General features: G+C 38.1%; 1 protein-coding gene across 3 annotated transcripts in view; it reads right to left on the bottom strand.

Moving 5' to 3' along the window:
• atr (ATR serine/threonine kinase) overlaps window positions 1–16,040 on the bottom strand; it is a 134,200-nt gene that overhangs the window by 42,878 nt on the left and 75,282 nt on the right. For all 3 annotated transcript variants that reach the window (XM_063045415.1, XM_063045416.1, XM_063045414.1), the window contains 5 exons: window positions 12,286–12,399; window positions 5,935–6,050; window positions 3,228–3,348; window positions 1,915–2,052; window positions 906–1,113 (listed from right to left, as the gene is read on the bottom strand). In XM_063045415.1, the coding sequence (XP_062901485.1) occupies window positions 906–1,113; window positions 1,915–2,052; window positions 3,228–3,348; window positions 5,935–6,050; window positions 12,286–12,399 (697 nt within the window). The remainder of the gene's footprint in view (window positions 1–905; window positions 1,114–1,914; window positions 2,053–3,227; window positions 3,349–5,934; window positions 6,051–12,285; window positions 12,400–16,040) is intronic.

Below are 16,040 nucleotides of genomic sequence, written 5' to 3'. Positions count from 1 at the left end.
ATAAAAAAAAAATCAAGAGTCGGATTAATTCTGGTCTGTAATCATTCTATGATATACCAATCAGGAGACACACAGGCAGAATTTGATAGTTGGGATTGAACTAGCCCTGAACCCTCACCACCCAGAAATCCCTCTTGGAGCTCAGTCAGTCATTTGGACCAGGCATTCTTTCTCTATATTGCTAGTCTTCTAGACTGCAACTAGGTCTTGAGAAGAGCAGTGGGGAGAGTGTCTGGTTTGTCCTGCTACAAGATTCAAGTGGCAACACTGGGGATATCACTGTAGCAGCAGAATAAGCAAACATTAAATTCAGGACTTCGTGTATCACCAGATGGGCATGGAAAACTAGGATTACAATTCCAATTTCAACCACTTGAGAAAGTCAATACAATTCAGCACAATGGAATTCAGTAAAATTCCATGTAGTACAACATAAAAATTTACAAGGATTTTAAGCCAAGTCAAGAAGGAACTTAATGTTTGGCAAGATGTACACAGTACAAATAGTATGCATGTTAGAAAGACATGACCTAAAACAAAAACATTATTTCGTTATGTATTCCATAAAGGAATAACAGATGCCTACAAGTAACTACATCATAACTTCTTCATAAACTGCATATTTTGGACTTTGTTGAAAGTCTTTTGAAGCATTTTGACTTCCTCACTGCTTTTTTTCTCAGGTTAGGATCAACCGCTAGAAGACTCCATTTAATCTTGCACAGCATAATAATAAGTAATACTGCTAGTTACTTAGACCCATTAATCTGAAATTGTAAACATAAGTTATTCCATATTTAATTAAATGTTTGATATCCTCATTTTGAAATAGCTACGAACAAAGCCCTCAAACAATTTCTAGCTCTTGAAGAACAATCAGAGTTACATTACTTTTAAGAACTCACCATTGGGGCCCCCTCTGTCCTTGCTGGATCGGCTTCCACTTTTGTCAGAACTGAGAGCCTGAAGTGTGTGCCTCGACCACTGTGCAAGATGATCCAACATAGAAAAAACAGTCTGTGTACTCAACTGACTCAGATCTGATGCACTGTCCTGCAACCTCCTGTCCCAGGCTTCATCGTGTTTTAGGACAGCCATCATCTCAGAGTAGACCTGCAGCAGAAATAATATGTTAATCCACAAGATTTTAATGACCATTTGTTTTCAACTAGCTCAACTAATTTAATTAGATTAAGTGCGAAGGTAACACTATGATTCATTTCTTCTATGGTCAGCATTTTAATTCCTAAATAGTCAATAGGTTCAAGAAAACAATAAACTTTAAATAGACAATTTCACAAATTGTCCACAGCAAATTAAACAACTATAAGGTTCTTGTTTACAATAAGATTGATTCATTATATTGCTTATATTCTACAGCATTTACCCAATTTTGCTATATATACCAGAACTAAAACAAAATGTAAACTTCAATTAAAATACATTTTAAAATACTAGCTTCAAAGATCACTCTAATATTTATTTTCAAATAGTTCTGTGCTATGATACCAAAAAGATATTTTTTCTTTAAATTATTTTTGTAAATAGACCTTATCCCATAATTTCCTGCAAAAGATCAGCAATTTAAACTGTCTACTGGTTTAGAATGTACTCTTGTTTTTTACCCTCAGCCAAACACTGTACAGTGAACAGTGACATGGATCGGGTCAAACTTCACAGCATTTTTATACACTACAGTAAGGAAAACGGCATTAAATAGTGCAACTGAATAACCTTTGAAATATGAATATTGTCTAGAATTGTCTTTTCTTTCTATTCTCAAAGCTAGTTGAGTAACAAGCTGCCTTTACTATTATGGTACTTGTGCAAAACAAAAGCAGAATGATGATTTTTGTAATGAACTGAGAATTCTGTGTAGTTGCCAGCTTTTCCAAACTGTTACGAGCTACTCACTTCATGTTGATCTTCTTCATTACATCCAAGTAAAACATAAACTAGAATATGAGGTAGCAGATAGATCGTCACTTTGAAGTCGTGTTTCATGATAAAACTGCAACAATCAAAGACTTTCCCAGCTAGTTCATGTCGAACCTTTAAAAGAATACCCAGATATTACACTTCGAGCACAATGTACTGTCGACTATTTTTTGCTTAAAACATCTTAAATTCAAATGATTTTAACAGGTTCTTCCTAAAAATTCAAGCTGAACTCTAATATTGATTAGCTACAGAACGATAGCTATCACAGGCAGAAACTTTATATGTTTCAACTTTAGAGTGCAATGTATTACTATAGTTCCTTTACGTTGTTATAGCTGGGGTTGGAGTGGGGTTAAGCTCCCTCTACCCATTAAATGCTCCCAATGGTGTGCATCTCAAATAGTCTCTGATACCCATCCAGCTCCTGACCTTCATGTGTGGCTTAGCTGCTCAGCCCGGCGGAACTGCTTCTACTGACAGGAGCAAAGGTGGGTCACTGGCGCCTTAAAACCAGCCAGTTCAGGAAGATGGATCTCATCAGGCATGGTTGGCAGCTCATCCAGGAGAAGGAAAACTCTAATCTCAAATCTCTGCTGCCTTGCGGCTATACCCACTCATGGAGAAGGCTTTGAGAGTAAGCCCCGAGGGAAAATCCTAAGCTGGAATCCCTAAGGCAATCCTTCAACGTTTGACTAACAACTCCTGTGATGCTGCAGGTGCCAAACTACATTGGTGTTTGCCATTCCTTTCGCTTATCAGCTGATGGAGAGGGGGAGAAGCCTGCTGTACGGGCAACTGCTTGCTCTCCATATCATACTATCCCAGCTTGCATATAATGTAGACAGCTAGGACGCAGCATCCATGGTTGACCCCGCCTAACAGAGGATGTCACATATTACTACACAAGATATAGGTCGGAGGGGTAGGAAAGAAAACATGATAAGGGCCATCAGCTAATCATATTATTTCCAACCAATAATGTGAAAGGAACAGACGTAGTGTTAACTCAGATGCAGTTTTAATAACTTAATGGTGCTTCTTGAAAAAAATGTCAAGCTGCATTCAAAAGACCATTTTTGGATGCTGTGGATGAACGTGGATGCACAAACAAGGTGGTATATTACTGCTCTCTCCATCAAATGAGAACATTTTTCAGTTCAATAATATTAAAAGATCTATCATTGGCAAAAGATTTAACACAACACTACGTCCTTTACGTATATATGAGGAGAAGGCAAGACAGATGTAAGACTAATTTGTTATTAATCCAATATCAACATTCTCACCTTTGTTGTCAGGTAGCCAGCCCATGTTGCTGACCACTCCGCAAAATTTCTGTCATGCTTACCAAGGTAAAATGGCTTCTTAATGCTGACCCAGTCCCAAGTCTTCTGAGAACTTTTATACCTTTAAAAGGACAAGTGTATTTTAAATAAATAGATCTGCTATATCCACGTCTCTCAATAATACATTTATTTTCAATTACTTATTGTGAGGCTTTTTTCTTACACAGCTACTGGCAACATATTTATGTTCCTATCCAATAGCCACACTGCAGGAAGGATGTGGAGTAAATGTATAAGGTACAGACCTTCACCAGGATGTTGCCTGGATTGGAGAGGTTTGGCTAGAAGGAGAGGTTGGACAACCTTGTATAATTTTCTCTGACATGTCAGAAGCTGAGATGAGACCTGATATAAGTTTATACAGTAAAATTAGGACAGGCACTTTTAGTGAGAATCTTTCTGCCGGGGTGGAAATGTCACAAATTCCAGAGGACATAGATTTAAGGTGAGAGGAGAAAAGTATAAAGAAGATTTGTGACAAAAGCTTCTTCCCCTACAGTACAGTGGTAACCACCAGTGAAGGTGGTAGAAGCAGATGCAATAGCAACATTTAAGGGCCATTCAGACAATCACATAAACAGGCAGAGAACATGGAGGGACAGAGACCACTGCAAGCAGCTGGAGCTAACTTAGACTAACATCATGGCCAATGCCGACTCTGTGGGCTAAAAGGCCTACCCCTATACTGCTCTGCTCTATGTTCTATGTATATATTATCTATTAGAATTATTTTCCTCTCTTGAAAAGGAATGAAATGTTTTCTCTTTCAAATATTTATTCAACTTGACTGCAGGAGGAAAATGCCAGAGGTCCTCATTAGGGGATCAGAGGTGGAGAGAGTCAAAAACTATAAATTCCTTGCCATTATCCTATCAGACGATCTGTCCTGGGACCAGTACCTAAGTACCATCACAAAGAAAGTGGAGAGGATCTGGACTGTTTGTATCACTGCCTAATAGAAACACCAATGCCCAGGAAGTGGTGGATACAGTCACAGGAAAAGCCCTCCTCACTATTGAGCACATTTACAAGGAGCAGTGCCACAAGGAAGCAGCATCCATCATCAAGGAACCCCACCATCCAAGGGCATGCTCTCTTCTCCTAACTACCATCGGGCAGGAGGTACTTTAGGTCCCACGCCACCATATCAGGAACAATTATTACCCTACAACCATGAGGCTCCTGAATCAGCATGGATAACTTCACTCACCTCAACTCTGAACTGATTCCACACCCTACAGGCTCACTTCCAAGGGCTCTTCAACTAAGTTTCCCAGTATTGTTTGTTTGTTGTTAGTTAGTTAGATAGTTAGTTATTTATTTACACAATTTAACTTCTCTTGTTTAATCAGACTTTGTTTATGTAAAGTTGTTATAAATTCTATCAGATTTCTTTATTTTCCTGTAAATGCCTTCAACAAAATGAATCTCAGGGTAGTATATGACGATAATAAATTTACTCTGACTTTTGGAAGACTACTAATGGAGCACTATCCAACACTACAGGTTTATCAGGCAATGCAAATGAAATCCTAACCACTTCAGTGAATAATTTTCCTTTATGTTATTTCAGGATATTTATATAATCATCTCCAATCTGAACCTTCAGCCACTAGAAAAGAAAAAATATTTTTCTTTTATTTTCTGTACTCTGTCAAAACTCATTATGATTTAGAACAACATTATCACACCTCCTCTTAACCTTCTCTGTTAAAATTAACTATTCTAGTTCATTCACATGACTGCAATCTCTTCCAAGTCCTCCCTAAAAGCATCGGATTCTGAAATGCGGTTATTAGAATGAAACACAATTCTACAAAATGGGACCAAACAAGAACTGTATTTAGAGTCTGCATGCTTTGCATCTTCTGATAATAAAACATTGGGAATTTTGGGCTGTGATTGCAGTTAGCCAACCTTGCCACACTTCAAGAATTGAGCATAAACATAACTCATTCACTTCTTTTAAAATTGCACACTGAACTTTATCCATTTCATCCTTGTCATTTCCATCTACCTGTCTGTTTCTACTTCACTACCTTTCAAGATTATTATGAAATGTAAAAATAGTTTATGGGTTTAAATAGTGAGCAAAATAAAATTTACTGTTACAAAGACAGAAGTACTACAAGTAGGTAAGCCTTATCACATGACTAGCAACGGTTATTGAGCTTGCTAACATTGAGAACTCTGGGCTGGGGGAGCTGAGCAGTAGAGACAGCAGCTTCCATCATATCCAACAGGAGATGAGAGTGACCACAGGATCTAGGTGGTCTGTCAAACATGGAATGGCTATTATCAGTTCCCAGAATGGTCTGCACTCATGGTTCTTTGAAAAAATTACATATATCTATGAATATTCATAATCCAGAACCATGACTTGCTATAACAAATCAACACTCTATGTGGTACATCAAGCAGGATACTGATGTAAATATAGTGCCATTTCAGTGGTTGGACTCTAAAATCAGTCTTCCAGTGCAATTCATCAGAGACACAATAAAGAAGTGGAAATAAAAAATGGGAGAATAAAGAAATAGAAAGAGAGAAAGAAATAAAGCCTGAAAACTGCTGAGGTGAACAACTTTGGTACAGCAAAATTGCTTGAAAAAATGCCGTTTTGCATGATAAAAGAAGATTAGATTACCTTGTGTTTAGATGCGGCTCCAGTATTTCCTGTACGTGCTCTGGAAAACTCTTCCACAATCTGCGCCCTGGACAGTCGGTCTTTCCTTCCTTGCATTTATATAACTGTAGCAGTTCCTAAAAGTTCAATGTTATTAATATTTAACATAACACAACCAAAATTAGCGAAACACAACTATTGTAATTTATCAAGCAATGTTCTTATAGTTCCAGCAGCTTCTGTTTATGAGATGTTTCCTTGGATGGTAGTGGATCCAATTGAGATAATGAGAATTTCGTGTTTGGCTCTAGAAACAAACGTTACAAGTTCTAAATCCTGGAACTACAGACCAAACAGTAGTTTGGTACTTTCACCAGAAGGACTATGAGTTAAAGTGGTGGCTCAGCATCAGCTTTTTAAGGGTACAGTGAACGGTTGGGCCTGAAAGTTAATGAACAGAGAAGTTGGGGTAGCAATCCAAGATGCCCTGAAAGTGGCAACACAACTGCACAAGAGTGTAAAGAAGGCAAGAGGCATGCTTGCCTTCAGCGGATGGGGCGTGACATATATGAATTGGAAGGTCATGCTGAAATTTACCAAACCATTGGTTTGGCCACTCTTGAAATATTGTGCAGTTCTATAGGAAGGACGAGATTGTGCTGGAGAATGTGCAGGAGTGACTCCCCAGGATGTTTCCTATACTGGAGGACTTTAGTTACATGTAAAGATTGGATAGGCTAGGTTTCTTTTACCTCAAGTGAAAAGTACTGACAAATGAGTGGAACATATTTAAAATTATGAGAGGTATATGAGATACAGACAGGGTAAATTGTAAGGATTCTTTTTCTCATCATTGTAGTGTTGCCTAAAGCAAGAGGGTATAGCTTTCAGGTGAGAGGTAGGACATTGAAAGGGGAAAACCTTTCCACACAGAGATCTTAAAATCCCAGACGAAGTGGTGGAGGCAGCTGCAATAACAATTCAGAGGAACCAAGACAGCATGAAGCAACTGAGAGTATGAGACCCCCCCCCCCCAACCTGGATAGGACGCCAGTCTATCGCGAGGTTAACCCCCAGCATTTTTGCCGGTACCTATTCTCAGCTGGGTAGACTGGAGCATTGTGTGGTTTAGTGCCTTGCTCAAGGACACAGATGCTGCCTCGGCCGAGGCTCGAACCCACGACTTCAGATCGCTAGTCCAACACCCTAACCACATGGCCACGCGCCACACAAAATGAATAACGTTCTACTGGAATCAACATGAACTTACCTCTGAAATGTACATTATAAATAAGTGCTAATTTAAAGGGTTTTTTTTTTACACTGTTTTGGCTAGATAGAACCATTCCTTTTTACAGAACATTTTCCCCCTAAAGTTGCTTGTGGTTGAGCCCACTAAGAGGAAATACAATTCTGGATTGGGCGTTGTGTAATGAACTGGAGTTGATTAGAGAGCTTAAGGTAAAGGAACCCTTAGGAGACAGTGATCATAATATGATAACATTCATCCTGCAGTTTGAGAGGGAGGAACTAAACTCAGGTGTATCAGTATTACAGTGGAGGAAAGAGAACTACAGAAGCATGAGGGAGGAGCTGGCCAGAGTTGATTGGTGACACTGACAAAGATGACAGCAGAACAACAACGGCTGGAATTTTTTTGGGAGCAATTTAGAAGGTGCAGGGTAGATACATTCCAAAGATGAAGAAGTTTTCAAAAGGGAGGATGATGAAACCGTGGCTGACAAAGAAAGTCAAAGACAGATAAAAGCAAAAGAGAGGGCATATAGTACAGCTAAAAATATTGGGAAGTTAGAGGATTGGTAAATTTTCAAAAACCAACAAAGCCATAAGGGAAAAAAAATGAAATATTGAAGGTAAACAAGAGAAAATCTGCAGATGCTGGAAATCCAACCAACACACACAAAATGCTGGAGGATCTCAGCAGGCCAGGCAGCATCTATAGAAAAGAGTACATTGTCAACATTTCACGCCAAGAACCTTCATCAGGACTGGAGAAAAAACAAGCCAGATTAAGAAGATGGCGAAGGCAGGAAAAAATACAAGGTGGTAGATGATAAGTGAAACCAGGAGAGGGGGAGGCGTGAAGTAAAGAGCTGGGAGGTCAATTAGCGAAAGAGATAAATGGCTGGAGAAGAGGGAATCTGATGGGAGATGACAGAAGGCCAAGGAAGAAAGGGAAGTGAAGGAGCACCAGAAGGCAAGTAAGGAAATACTGTGAGTGAGGAAAATGGGAATGGGAATGAGAATGGTGAAGGAGAGGGGCAGCAATTACCAGAAGTTCAAGAGATCGATGTATATACCATCAGGTTGGAGGCTACCCAGAAGGAATATAAGATGTTGCTCCTCAACCTGAGCGTGGCCTCATCACGGCAGTAGACGAGGCCATGGACCGAAGGTAAGCAAGCCAATAATATGAAAGAGGATACCGAAAGCCTTTTCAGATATATAAGCAGCAAAAGAGAGAAGAAAGTGGATATCAGACAGTTGAAAAATGGCAATGGAGAGGTAGTAGTGGGGGACAAAGAAACAGCGGGCAAATTTAAGTATTTTGAATCAGTCTTCACTGCGCAAGACACTAGTAGTATGCCAGACATTCCAGAATGTCAGTGGTCAGAATTGAGTGTAGTTGCTATTACTAAGGAGAATGTGCTTGGGAAGCTGAAAGATCTACAGGTAGATAAGTCACTTGGACCAGATGGACTACACCCCAGGGTTCTGAAAGAGGTAGCTTGAGAGGCTGCGGAGACACTAGTAATGATTTTTCAAGAATCTTTCAAGATTCTGGAATGGTTCAGAGGACTGGAAAATTAAAAACTTTTCTCCGCTCTTTAAGAGGGGAGGGAGGAAGAAGAAAGGAAATTATATGCCAGTTAGCTTGACCTCAGTGGTTGGGAAGAAGTTGAAGTCCATTAGTAAGATTGAAGATTTGGAGTACTTAGAAGCACATGATAAAATAGGCCAAAGTCAGCATAAGCTTGTTAAGGGAAAATCTTGCCTGACAAATCTGCTGGAATTCTTTGAGAAAATACCAGGTAGCATTGACAAAGGAAAGTCAGTGGACGCTGTGTACTTGGATTTTCAAAAGGCCTTTGACAGGGTGCTGCACAGGAGCTGCTTAACAAGATAAGAGCCTGTGGTATTACAGAAAAGATACTAGCAAGGATAGAAGCTAGTTCAGCCCGAAACATCAACTCTACTCTTTTCCATTGATGCTGCCTGGCCTGCTGAGTTCCTCCAGCATTTTGTGTGTGTTGCTCGGGTTTCCGGCATGTGCAGATTTTCTCTTGTTTGAGCAAGGATAGACGATTGGTTGATAGGCAGGAGGCAAAGAGTGGGAATAAAGGGAGCCTTTTCTGGTTAGCTGCCGGTGACAAGTGGTGTGCCACAGGGGTCTATGTTTGGACCGCTTTTCACCTGTTGTCAATGATTTGGATGACAGAATTGATGGCTTTGTGGCCAGGGCTGTGAAGATACAGGGCTTAGAGGAGAGACAGGTGGTATTGAGGAAGCAGAGTCTGCAGAAGCACTTAGGCTGGGAGAATGAGCAAAGAAGTGGCAGATAGAATATAGCGTAGGAGATGTATGGTCATGCACTTTGGTAGAAAGAATAAAGGTGAAGACTACTTTCCAAATGAGGAGAAAAGGTGCCTAGGGACTTGGCAGTCCTTGTACAGGATTCCTTAAAGGCGTAACTTGCAGGTTGAGTTGGTGGAAAGGAAGGCAAATGCTAAGATAGCATTCATTTCAAGAGAATTAGAATATATAGTGGCTATAAAAAGTACTCACCTGCCTTGGAAGTTTTCATGTTTTATTGTTTTACAACATTGAATCAAAGTGGATTTAATTTGGCTTTTTTGACACTGATCAACAGAAAAAGATACTTTCATGTCAAAGTGAAAACAGATCTCTACAAAGTGAACAACAGGAATTCTGCAGATGCTGGAAATTCAAGCAACACACATCAAAGTTGCTGGTGAACGCAGTAGGCCAGGCAGCATCTCTAGGAAGAGGTACAGTCGACATTTCAGGCCGAGACCCTTCGTCAGGACTACGAAGTGATCTAAGTTAATCATAAATATAAAATACAAAATAATTGATTGCATAAGTATTCGCCCCTTTCAAGTCAGCATATAGTAGATGCACCTTTGGCAGCAATTACAGCCTAGAGTCTGTGTGAATAAGTCTCTAACAGCTTTATACATTTGGACACTGAATTTTTTCCCCATTCTTCTTTACAAAACTGCTCATGCTCTGTCAGATTGCATGGGGGTCGTGAGCGAACAGCCCTTTTCAGGTCCAGCCACAAATTCTCAATTGGATTCAGGTCTGGACTCTGACAGCCACTCCATGATATTAACTTTGTTGTTTTTAAGCCATTCTGTGTAGCTTTGGCTTTATGTCTTACTGGAACACAAATCTTCTCCCAAGTCGCAGTTCTGTTACAAAACTGCATTAAGTTTTTCTCCAGGATTTCCCTGTATATTGCTGCAATCATTTTACCCTCTACCTTCACAAGTCTTCCAGTGCCTACTACAGTGAAGCAACCCTACAACATAATGCAGCCACCAGCATACTTCACAGCAGGGATAGTGTGTTTTTAATAGTGTGCGGTGTTTGGCTCATGTCTAATTTAGCGTTTGGTCTGATGGCCAAGAAGCTCAGTTTTATTTTCTTCATACCTTTAACCTTCTTCCAGCTGACTTCAGTCTCCCACATGCCTTCTGGCAAACTCTAGCTAAGATTTCTTGTGAGTTTTTTTTCAACAGTGGCTTCCTCTTTGCCACTCTCCGAAAAAGCTGTGACTAGTGAAGCACCTGGGCAACAGTTGTTTGCGCAGTCTCTCCCATCTCCGCCACTGAAGCTTGCAACTCCTCCAGAGTTGTCATAGGTCTCTTGGTGGCCTCCCTCACTAGTCCCCTTCTTGCAGGGTCACTCAATTTTTGAGGACGACTTGCTCTTGGCAGATTTACAGCTGTGCCATATTCTTTCCATTTCCTGATGAGTGACTTAACTGTATTCTAAGTGACATTCAGTGACTTGAAAATTTTCTTATCTCCATCTCCTGACTTGTGCTTTTCAATAACCTTTTCACGGAGTTGCTTGGAGTGTTCTTTTGTCTTCATGGTGTAGTTTTTGCCAAGATACTGACTCACCAGCAGTTGGACCTTCCAGAGACAGGTGTATTTTTACTGCAATCATTTGAAATACCTTGATTGCACACGGTGATCTCCATTTAACTAATCATGTGACTTCTAAAACCAAATGGCTGCACGGTGATGATTTGTGATGGGGGAGGGTGAATACTCATAGTCATGCACTTTTTGTTTTATATTTACAATTAATTTAGATCACTTTGTAAAGATCTGTTTTCACTTTGACAAGAAAGAGTTTTTTTCCATTGATCAGTGTAAAAAGAGCCAAATTAAATCCACTGTGATTCAACGTTGTGAAACAATAAAACACGAAAACATCCAAGGGAGGGGGTTAATACTTTTTATAGGCACTATAGAAGCAAGGATGTAATGCTGAGATTTTATAGGAAACTTGTCAGACCACTTTGAGTATTTTGAGCAGTTCTGAGCCGCTTAACTAAGAAAAGACATCCTGCCATCAGAGATGGTCCAAAAGGAGATTCATGAGAATGATCCCTGGGATGAAAGGGTTAACATATGAGGAGCATTTGATGGTTCTGAGCCTGTACTTGTTGGAGTTTTGAAGAATGAGGGGGGGGGGATCTCATTGAAACTTATCAAATATTGAAAGGCCGAGGGGATGATATTTCCTTTAGTGGGGGAGTCTAGGATCAGACAGCACAGCCTCAGAATAGAGGTATGTTCATTTAAGACAGAGTTGATGAGAAATTTCTTAAGCTAGAGGTTAGTGAATCTGTGAAATTCATTGCCACAGATGACTCTGGAGGCCAAGTCATTGGGTATACTTAAAGTGGAGGTGATAGGTTCTTGATCGGTCAGGTGTCAATGACTAAGGAGAATGGAGTTGAAAGGTATAATAAATCAGCCATGATGGAATGGCAGAGTAGATTCAATGAGCTGAATGGTCTAATTATGCTCCTACGTCTTACGATCCTACCAACAGATTTGAAAGCTGTCTGATTGTCTTTGCTGATGCTACAAGAGAAAATTATCTAATCTAATTAACTGTATTAGAATCCATGAAAACACATTCATGTTGTGAACTATTCACACTCAAATTTTCATTTTTTTGATTTTTTTGTATTAAAAATTATTTTTTGGAAAGAACAAATTATAAAGTACCTGGGTCAATTTCCCTCCCTATTACTCAACACAATTCTCTCCCAAAGGTTCGTATGGAAATTACCCAACCACATACCTGAATGGCATAAGCAGCTGAGTCCTGAGCTCGAACATTATCTGCATAAGCAAGGAACGCTCTTGTCAGCTCTACCAGCAAATAATGGGCAAAACTGGGGTCCTCCACACCGGCCTGTCAGAGGAATCATTACAAAACAAATATATATATTAATGGCAAATTATTCTTTTAATATTCAACTAACCTTATTTAATCTCTAGAAATTCAGTTCAGTTGTAACTAAGTCATAAGTAATTCACTATATTTTTTAAAAGAATTCAGCAGCAGTCATAAGCTGACTTTAAAATAATCTCAATTCAAGCTGTTCAGTCCCTTATGCTGATAAATGTTCAAACTATCTGAGAATTGAATCTTAACAACGTATTACCTGGATTCCTTCTGTTTACAAAATAAAATTTACACAATAAGAATCGTCAACCAATATTTTTTGCCCTTCTGAGGATTTCTCAATTAAAAGCCCAACCAGCTTTAAATTTCTAACTGCATAAATGTATTTGCACTAGTTTTAAATTTCATGCAAAATGCATTACCATTATGCCTCTTCATATCTGTTACTATTTGTGTCATTATTTTTTTACACTTATGGGATTTGTGCCATTTGCAGACTTTAAAAAAGTACCTTGTAAAGTGAAGTTCAAGCCCAGATGAATGAAATATTTGCTGCTCTTTTCTTACAAATTATTAGCTGCACCTTGTTTAGCTAACAAATTACTAGCTGTAATAATACTTGGGAAAGCTTTCCATTACCAACTTCTTTGACTTAAAAAAAACTTTTTAAAGAGTACTCAGGCTCTCACATTCCTTTAAAAACCTGACTATCAATCAAATGGACAAGCAGTTCACCACATATTATTGAGTTATACAGCAGAACAGCTCATCATGTCTATGCCTATGTCTATGAATATGTAGTACCTCTGTTTTCCAATCCCACCCTTCAGCACAATATGTGTTGTCCACTGCACCACAGTGATTCAGGTGACCCAGATGCTAGTTAAATGTTGTGGGAGTACCTGCCTCCAGTTTCTCAGGCAGTGCTTTCCAGATTGCAACTATCCACTGGGTGAAAATGCTCTTCCTCAGATCTTCTCTGATCCTCTTATTCCTCACTTTAAATTTATACCTTCCATCACCTTAGACTCCTCTGCCATGGGGGGAAAGTTCTCACTAACTACTTTGTGCTTCTCAATTTTGTATGCCTCTATGAAGTTCCCCCTTCAACTTCATGTGCTCCAGTGAAAACAAGCCAGTCATTCTTCATAAGTAAAACATTCCAGCTAAAGCAACATCCTAGCGAACCTCTTCTACAGTCAAATCACATTATTTCATTTTAAAATCTTTTTTATTCATTATTATTGAAGATCAACAAAAAAAATACATTAATCAAGTCAACATGTCAACATGTACAATGAGGAATTAAATTACCAAATAACTGATTAACAAAGCTAAACAATATATCAGTAATAAGAAGAAAAAAAATAAAGTGTTAAAACTGTCCTTTTTTTGGAAAAAAGGAAGAAGGAAAAAAGAACCCCTACTAACTAAAACAAAAAAAAACAACAAAAAAAACTTCATTGGGAGCACAGCCCCGGAGCTATATGCCATACAAGCTTCCATAAAAGAAAAACATCAATCCGCCAACTCAAATCCATTTAAACAAGAATCAGAAGGAAACCATCTTAATTAACTCAAATCAGATGATAGTAGCAGGCAAAAGAACCCCACCTTTTCTCAAAGTCAAATCGAGGATCAAAAGTTCGACTTCTGATTTTCTCCAAACTAAGACATAGCATCACCCGAGAGAACCATTGTATCAAAGTGGGAGCAGTGGCATCTTTCCATTTCAATAAAATATCCCTTCTGGCCAATAATGTAACAAATGCAATTACATATTGGTCTGATATAGAAATACAATGAATATATTGAGGGATTATACCAAACAAAACTACCAACTTATTAGGTGGTAAATTAATTTTTAAAGCTTTAGAAATTGTAGAGAAAATAGATTTCCAGAACTGCTTCAATACAGAACACAACCAAAACATATGTGTCAATGTAGCTGTCTCTGTTTTACATCTATCACACTGACTATCAACATTAGGAAATATTTTAGACAGTCTCTCCTTTGTCAAATAGTAACGATGTACAATTTTAAATTGAATTAAAGAGTGACTGGCATAAATCAAAGAAGAGTTAACCAACTTCAAAATTCGCAACCAATCCTCTGTTATCAGGGTCATGTTAAGCTCTCTTTCCCAATCTTGCCTTTATCTTAAGTGAAGGATAATTGGACTGTTGTAATAGTAAATTATAAATTTTCCCAATAAAACCTTTCACTAAAGGATTTATTTTTAAAATAATGTCTAACAGGTCAGAATTCTGTATATATATGGAAAATTACTTAAATATTCTTGTAAGAAATGTCTGACCTGAAGATATTGCAAGAAATGTGAGTACGAGAGAGTGTATTTAGTTACTAATTTCTATCAATCGGCCTCCTTGGAACATATCCATGAAGGAATAGACTCCTTTATTCCTCCAAAGAAAAAGAGTAGGATCACTTAGTGAAGGTTTAAATAAATAATTTTGATAAATTAAACTAAGAAGGTCAAATTTTTTGAGATTAAAAAAATTACAAAACTGGTACCAAATTTGTAATGACTGCTTAATCACAGGATATAAATTTAGATTAGAAATTTTGTTGTACAGGTAAAGAAGCTCCTAATAACGAAGTTAAGTAAAATTGTTTCACAGCTTTCAATTCCAAATCAACCCAAGGTGGTTGTTCATTTTTATCAGTCCAATATAACCAAGAACACATATAACGTATATTAACAGCCCAATAGTACATTCTGAAATTAGGCAGAGCAAGACCTCCATCCTTTTTTAATTTTTGTAAATGATATTTTCCAATTCTTGGTCTTTTATTATTCCAAACAAAAGATGAAATAATAGAATCAACCTGATCAAAAAACTTCTTAGTTAAAAAAATAGGAATATTTTGAAATACATATAAAATTTTGGTAAAATCATCATTTTAACTGCATGAATTTGACCAGCTAACAAAAGTGTAAGTGGATTCCATCTACAAAATAATTGCTTCATAAAATCCACTAAAGGAACCAAATTAGCTCTATAAAGGTCTCTGTAATTTTTAGTGATAATAATACCTAAATATTTAAAGAGTCTGTAACTTTAAAAGGAATGTCATCATCTATAGAAGCAGAATCATTTAGAGGAAACAATTCACTTTTATGAAGGTTAGCTTATATCCTGAAAACTTTCCAAATTCATTTCATAATTTCAATAAACTAGGAATGGATTCTTCAGGTTTCGAAACATAAACTAAGAGATCATCGGCATAAAGGGAGCTGTTATGAATAGCCCCATTTATGGAAATTCCATGGATGTCTTTAGCTTCACGAAATGCAATGGCCAAGGTTCCAACACCAAATTAAATTACAGGGGACTTAACGGACATCCTTGTCTCGTACCCCGCGAAAGTCGAAAAAAAGGAGATCTGCAATTATTAGTAATAACAGTAGCAATAGGGCTTTTATATATCATTCTAATCCATTTATTAAAATTAGTACCAAAGTTGAATTTCTCTAAAATGTTAAATAAGTATTTCCTTTCAACTCTATCAAATGCCTTTTCAGCATCGAGAAACAACTCATTGGGGAGTCTTAGTAAAGGATGAGTATATAACATTTAACAGTCTCCGAGTATTAGAGAAGGAATAACAGCCCTTTACAAAA

This window comes from Mobula hypostoma, chromosome 4, assembly GCF_963921235.1.
Source record: "Mobula hypostoma chromosome 4, sMobHyp1.1, whole genome shotgun sequence".
Classification (NCBI taxonomy): domain Eukaryota; kingdom Metazoa; phylum Chordata; class Chondrichthyes; order Myliobatiformes; family Myliobatidae; genus Mobula; species Mobula hypostoma.
Note: the sequence above shows the minus strand (reverse complement) of the source record. Positions and strands in the feature narration are given on the sequence as shown.